This window comes from Corticium candelabrum, chromosome 2 (assembly GCF_963422355.1).
Source record: "Corticium candelabrum chromosome 2, ooCorCand1.1, whole genome shotgun sequence".
NCBI classification, from domain to species: domain Eukaryota; kingdom Metazoa; phylum Porifera; class Homoscleromorpha; order Homosclerophorida; family Plakinidae; genus Corticium; species Corticium candelabrum.
This window is the reverse complement of record NC_085086.1, coordinates 5,195,909-5,203,408: the sequence shown is the minus strand read 5'-3', so window position 1 is coordinate 5,203,408 and position 7,500 is coordinate 5,195,909. Positions and strand designations below refer to the sequence as shown.

Below are 7,500 nucleotides of genomic sequence, written 5' to 3'. Positions count from 1 at the left end.
CCTAACGACTAACGAGAAAGGCATCGCATATTTTCAGTTCAATGTTAGTCAAGCAAGTGGTGATAAGGAGTTTCAGGTAATCTATTACTTTGCTGCTATAAATGCGGTTGAACATACGCACGCACGCACACACACACTAACGCACGCACGAACACTCACATTGTGTTTCTATTAGATAGTCACGCAAACACGCACACACACTCGCAGTTTTTCTGTTTGACAGTCTGACTAACAGTTCGTGTTTTTTAAATTTAATTTCTTGCTTGTTTCGTCTACGCCTCCCAACAACTGCACGTGGACATTTTATCGTTATATTTTATTGATTCTGTTTGCAGTTTCAGGTTAAGGAGCCAGTAGCCCAACAACTGGTCTCTGCTTGCACTTTTAAGCAATTCCCCTCCAGTGGAGGAAGCTTCTTTGTGCGATCAAATTTTCTTAATCCAACCAAAGTCAGACGTACCGACTTTTCCTAAGAAATTTCACTTTGCAAATATCTGTTGTGTGCGTAGATTGGCTCACGGGGAGACTTTGAAATCATTAGAGATTTAAAGGATAGTAGACACGTACGTTGGCCTATAGGATGTGTCTAATTACTTGAGATAAAAGTATTGTCTGACTTTACAGTTGACGTTTACAGTGTTAGTTACCTCGAGAGGAATAATCCAGCAGCAGAAAGCAGTGCATTTGGAAGAAGGGTCGATTGGGAGGTTTCAAGTTTCGATCACTTCAGATCTCGCTGGCAAATTCTGCGTTCTTGCCTACTACGTAGAAGACAACAACGAAGTCGTGGCGGATGCAACGTGTGTGGAAATAGAGAAATCGTTTAAGAACGACGTGAGTAAATCAATTGGAGTTCGTTATTTAGACTTGAATAAAAACATGGCTCGTTTAAAACAGATTAAACTATCAGGAGTGAATGACAGGAGTATCATTCTGCCTTCCGATTCTTTTGACTTGAAGGTAGCAGCTGCTCGACGCTCTGATATTGCATTACTCGCAGTGGATAAGCGTCTGTACATACTCAACAATGAGAACAAGTTGTCGCGAGAAGACGTATTTGATGAGCTGAGTACTTACGACAAGTCTTGCGGGTACACATCAGTTGACAGCAAGGGTGTCTTTGATGTATGACATTATTTGTTGTTGTGGCTACGAGATGTTTGATGTTTAAGTTACATTTCTGCGCAAACTATAGGCGGTAGGATTGACGAGTATTAGTGGCACTATCCTACAACCTATCGTCAGGGAAAGTAAGCGGACATACCAGTTTACCACATTTTGTGTGATGTTAGTTGTCTAGGTGAGTTATGCCATTCACGTAGCAAGAGAGGCTTGGAAAAAGGCGACGGCAAATTAGGTAAAATTTATGATTTAAAATCCGTATGTTGTTTCATTTTTATACGGAATCTGTTTGAGTGTGTGTGTGTGTGTGTGTGTGTGTGTGTTTGTGTTTGCGCGTGTGTGTTTACGCGTATGTGTGTTCGCGTGTGTGTTGACAGCTTTTCTATTTAAATTGACATTTATTTAATTTCTTCCGGAAGTGCGGCAATCCTAGTAAAACCGCTATTAATTTATTATTGTTTATTGAATATTATTCTCAACGAGTATGTCGATTTCTCCTTCTCGTATAGATTTGTCGAGTCGTTATGTACGCTCTGCCGTTCTACCCGAATTTAGAGATGTGTTGCACGGAGAATCTTTAAGGTTTATTTCTACCCGTTCATACTTTCCTGAGACGTGGCTGTGGGACAAAAACTTAACAACGGGGTAACAGTTTTTTGCAATGATTAATTAATTGACTTTGTGGTTCTGCAAAGAGTGTTCTCAAATTCTCATGTTTTCTATGTTTACTGAATAGTGACCTTAAAGAGATGACACTTCCTCTAAACGCTCCAGATTCAATAACAAAGTGGGTCGTTCAAGCTATTGGTGTATCAGACGATTACGGGTTTGGCGTTGCGGAACCAGTTTTGTTCAAAGTGTTTAAACCTATTTTTGTGAAATGTCACATTCCGTATGCTTTCACACGTTGGGAACAGTCTTCTCTGTCGTGTACAATATACAACTACAACCCTGTTGATGTACCAGTGAGTTTTGCTGTTTGTTTATTTCTACATCTTTCCTTTTTCTTGTATTTCAGCTATTACTCTGCAGAAAGTTTTATTACGTGTACTATTGGTTGTGATGGCAATTGACTACTTGTGAATAGAAGTTGGCAACCATTATATACTACTTGGATACTTTACAAAGTTTCGCGAGTGTGCAGACAGACAGACAGACAGACAGAAAGACAGAGAGACAGACAGACAGAGAGACAGATACCTTATCTCATAGATTCTACTACTACATAGGCTGGAAATTTATGAAAGCAAACTAGCTCTTGCAACAACAAAGTCATAGATTAACTAATGGACTTGGTCTTCAATGTCAAATCAAATATTAGACCATCTAGAGCAAACGTCGCTAAAAAAATTAGTTGACGAAGAAAAGGCGACAAATGACAATCCACCTGGGAGACGAAGGCGGACGCTCTGAGCTCAGAGAGTAGAGAAAGGTGCGTACACAACCCTGACTGACAGCAGACGCGAACTAAAGCCACAAGAAGATGATAGGACAAAGAAATGACGTCAGGAGACCATCCACTTGCGAGAGAATGCGGACGCTAAGCTTAGAGAGCGGGAAAAATGTTGCGTGCACAATCTTGACCGACAGCAGACGTCGGCAGAAGTCACAAGAAAATGAGTTGATGAAGAAAAGGCATCAAATGACAATCCAACTGCCGAACGCGCCGAGCTCGGAAAGCGAAGAACGGTGCGTACACAACCTTTACTGACAGCAGACGCCAACTGAAGCCATAAGAAGATGATGGGACCAAGAAATGACGACAAAAGACCATGCAGCTGCGAGACGAAGGCGGACGTTACGCTGGAGGCAGACCAGACAGAAAGACAGACAGACAGACAGACAGAATATTTGAAGAAAGTGGCATAGCTATCAAGAGACGACGATGGAAAGCCAAATACATTAACTTTTAAGACATTATGGAGATCTGTGATTTCTGTGAGTCTACAACAATCAAATGCTAGAATGATTGACATAAAAATAAAGAAGATTGTTTCAAAAGACATCTCTCTAAACCAGACTAGTTGTAGGTAGAACCAAGCCCTATTTTCTTGGGTAGTATTTATTGGCTTTGCTTAAATGGTGCATAATAGTTCAATGTTTGAAAATATATGTATAGACAGACAGACAGATAGACAGATAGATTGACAAGTGTCTTTCCTGGAGAAATAGATTAGAATATACACAATAGAAGCTATAAAGTAGTTTGCATTAAACTAAAGCCGAACTCGGTAGATTGCTTGTATTTATTGTTAGAAATGTAACATAGAGTTTGTGTTTTAATAAATGAGACAGTTAGACCGACAGACAGACAAAGACAGACAAAGACATAGAGAGATTACATACTACGCTCAAACTGGCCAATACACTTGACATTTTAATTGTATTGTTTGAATAATTGCTTGTTTGCGCCGTTTCACTCTCTTGTTCTAGATTTCTGATATCATTTTGTTGCTTTTAGAGTTGTATTTCGATGTTGAAGTCACGTTTTTCGACTTGCACGACTACTGCTAGCGGCAGGGTTTTGGAGACCTACCGTCATTGCGTCAATATACAAGAACAAAGCACGGCATTAGTCAAATTTCCCATTAAGCCTTGTTGGGCTGGTCAACAGAAACTCACAATACGATTGCGTACCTTCTTTGAAATAGAAGACTCTATCTATGACATCAACATTAGAGTACGTGCTATATATGGTCTCTTTGACTCGTCCTGTTGCTTTGTCTATTGACATGGCTACACGATTGGGCACGAAGCTGCATGTGTGCTTGGTGTTGGCATTTACTGATGCGATTGATGTTCTTGCAGCCTAATGAAGTTTCTAGGGAAGTCGAACTTAGTACAATGCTAGCTTTTCAAGGTCAGTCAAGAATGTTAAGGTTCAGAGCTTGTTTCCCTTATAATTTAAGTTATCCGTCGTGCAGCATTGCGTTCTTATTTACACGTATGTAACAATCAGGAAACTGTTTTAACTTAGATGGATGTCCCAAGCTCGGAGCAATTGACAACAAGCTGTGTAACGCTTGTCATCATCACGACTTTGTCTACCGAGTTCGCGTGGTTGAGAAGGTTCTCACCAACGAATCGTTGAAGTACAAAGTCATCATTGTAGATGTAAGTCTTTGTGTTTGCATGCATGCCTATTCATGTTAAGTTTTCTCTCTTTAAATTTAATAAATTATTACCATTTTAGATCTTGAAACCAGGACCATTATCCTTGACAGTTGGCGATAAAAAGGATCTTTGGCTCCCCTCTATTTGCTATCTAGACATCCAGTTAGAAGTAGGCAGGGAATATCATGTCCAGGGAGGAGTCGGCAGCATTAAAATCGTTTTAAATCACAACTCTTATGTCGAGCCGTGGCCTGAAACGACGGGCACTGAATGCAAAGCCAAAGTGACAAGAGAATGTATCAAGCGCCCATGTTTCAAATTCAAGGGAAAGAATATCCGTGAACGTTGCCAAAATTTCCGTAAAGGCAAGTGCTCAAAAGTTATTCGTGAACAGTGTAAGGACAAGCTTGAATTTGATGAGTACATTCTTAAAATAAAAAGGGGTGCAATATGCGAAATGCAAAATTTATGTGACTAGAATGAGTGCGAAGAGAGACTTGCTTAGACTATTGCTGGTCTGTTTTTGTTAATTGCGTTTGTTGTATGAAATAGTAAACAATAATTTGTTTACAAAATTTGTGGTGTACAAAACTTCTGTTTGTTGAATAACAATTTTGCGGTATGTTGAATATTGCATTGGATTAAAATGGTTAAAGAACATTATAAGCCTTAAGTTTGCGTAGGCGGAGGGTAACCGCAACATCTTCTCAATCGACAAACATAGAAATCGCAAGCCAATGTAATCAAATTATCACGTCCAGTCGACGTATGTCAATTATCCGAGTAAACGAGTCTTTCAGACCTGGAATTTTTTTGATAAGTATAGTGCGTACACCACATACTTTTAGGTATTTAACTAAAGTTATGTTTGGAAAATAAATGTTTATTTCAAGTGTGCATTTGTTTGCTTTGCGACTGTGCTGTATTGTTTTACTGCTGCAGCAAGGGGTACAGGCACGGGTACAGAATAATTAGAAATACGGGGTCCAGTTGTACATTAGCCACGCCCCATAGCAGCTATATCTGTATGTGACCTACAGAACTAGCAAACTTACGTCAATCTGTATAAGGGATAATTTCCTGGCATATTCATTAGATAATTATTGGCAGGTAACTTTAGAATTGAACGAATTAGTCATCTACCCAAACGTTAAGATACGTTCACTTTAATATCATAACAAATAAGTTTCAGTTTATAATATTTCGGATGCGGTGGGTGTGTCGTTGAAGAGGTGGGGTCCCGTTTCCCATAGCCTCGGTATTCCAGACTACTTTCTGCACGTGATGGGAGGGGAAAGTGGGAGGAGAGAAGAAAGCAGTCTGGGGACAGCTCTATTGTAATTGACTTTGGAAATAGGCGGTGTTCATCTTAATCGATAATTACCGACATTCACGGAGCAGTAACAAGCACCAGATGGCTCGTGGGATATTGCCAGAAGCTGTTCGCTGCCATCCGACTACAAACGAACGGGAGAACGTAGAAAATAAGTGACTTTACTGAATCTGGTAGAGAGAAGGCAAAGACGTCGCGACCTCGTACTAAAATCGCTTAGCAAGCAGTTGATTGGTCTTCAAGGCTTCAAGTCGGAACAGCCGCTGCAATGGCTTGATCGTTCGGTAACGTCTGACAAGCATTCGCTGAGTTATCATGTCATCAAGAGCGAAACTCGTAGCGCGTTGCATTTGTGTTAGCTGCATCCCACTGTGCTATTACAGTCGTCTGAGAATCGCTTCTAGGTAATTACAAAGTACTCATTGAAGTCAACAGTTTTCTACAGCGCTGATTTGCCGTTTTTTTTTTGAGCGGTGGTTTTGATTGGAGCGGATGTTTCTGAAATTGAGCAATCGCGCCTCTTCCGAAGTCACTTACAATAGAGCTGTCCCCAGACTGCTTTCTTCTCTCCTCCCATCCTTCCCTCCCATCACGTGCAGAAAGCGGTCTGGAATACCGAGGCTACGTTTCCCAAGACTCCACCCGTCTTCCCGCCTATGGGCTGGGCTACATACATTGTCCTCAAATGCAATTGATCATGAGCCGTTCTATTGCATCGAATTTATGATGGTGTGTGTGTGTGTGTGTGTGTGTGTGTGTGTGTGTGTGTGTGTGTGTGTGTGTGTGTGTGTGTTTGTGTGTCTGTGTGTTTGAGTGTCACAATTCACTTGAGTGGGAGGGGTTATTTTGTAGTTGTGATTGGGTAATTGAATGACAGAGCCTAGTGACAGAGGTATTTACTGAAGAACGGCGTTTCGACTGCAGAGTGACGCTTGACGAACCGGGAGAGAGCTAAACGACGGAGAGAGTCGAGAGGCGCTGGTGTCAGAGAAGCTATGAGACGGAAGACGTCTAGGAGAGAGTCGAGTGGCCAAGGTGTCAGATGGACGCAAAGACGGAGAAGGAGACGCCAAAAGTCTCTAACTAGTGGCGTACATATTAATATTTTGTAACCAACTACTTACGTCTTGAATTAACCCTAGCAATATACTCGTAACTAACGTCCGTGTCCATGGCGTCTCAGCAACGATAGCCCTGCTTACCTTCTATATGCACCTTAGCGTGACAATGCGCAATTCAAATATATATTGATATAAATCATGATTTAAAAATCTAAAATGTAGAACTGAGGATCACGCCCATGCTTTTCAGCAAAACTACTGCTGTGGCATCATGTCCTCCATATCCCGAATGAGGTACAGCTAACACCCGTAAAATACCGTCGACTTAAAATCGAGATCCCGTATCTGTACGAGCCAAAGCCTGCTACTTGCAGTAAACATTATCTAGCAGAGCAAGCAAAGACTTATGTGATCGCCCGGTTTAGAGATCTGGTTCCACATCATCACGTGCTTTCGCAGATAATACGCAAATCAACAACGGTAGGTCCTCAACATCTCGAACTCTGGAGGATTCCACGACCTTTATATTCTGTAGAAAGACAATAATAGAGTGTTTTTATGATTGCTCTGTGTTGTCATATTCTCTTGTGATATCTTTGTCTCTAGTTATATCCTCTGGGGAATGACGAGTGAAGAGTTAGAGTCTACTTTTCCTTACATCATATTGTAAGATTCTTATTACTTAATATTTGGCATTATTTAAACAGTTCTAACTATAATTATCCAATATTACAAGATATGTGTACAAACTATCACTTGCTAGGAGTGTTATCAAAGTGATGCATCAATAACAAATAGTTTATGTTGCAAGGTCTTGTAGCAACAGGAATTACAAAATGCGTTCGTATCTGAAGTAATACAATAACCTGC

The 7,500-nt window shown here is 40.7% G+C and overlaps 1 protein-coding gene across 1 annotated transcript; it reads left to right on the top strand.

Moving 5' to 3' along the window:
* The first annotated feature begins 41 nt into the window (after positions 1–41).
* On the top strand, positions 42–4,842 carry LOC134176350 (CD109 antigen-like). The gene is made up of 13 exons (XM_062643021.1): positions 42–59; positions 336–449; positions 510–563; positions 625–834; positions 898–1,125; positions 1,196–1,250; positions 1,301–1,357; positions 1,632–1,767; positions 1,859–2,087; positions 3,584–3,802; positions 3,931–3,982; positions 4,100–4,236; positions 4,316–4,842. Exons 1-13 carry the CDS (start codon positions 42–44, stop codon positions 4,712–4,714), a joined length of 1,908 nt encoding a protein of 635 aa, XP_062499005.1. The 3' UTR covers positions 4,715–4,842.
* The last annotated feature ends 2,658 nt before the right edge of the window (positions 4,843–7,500 follow it).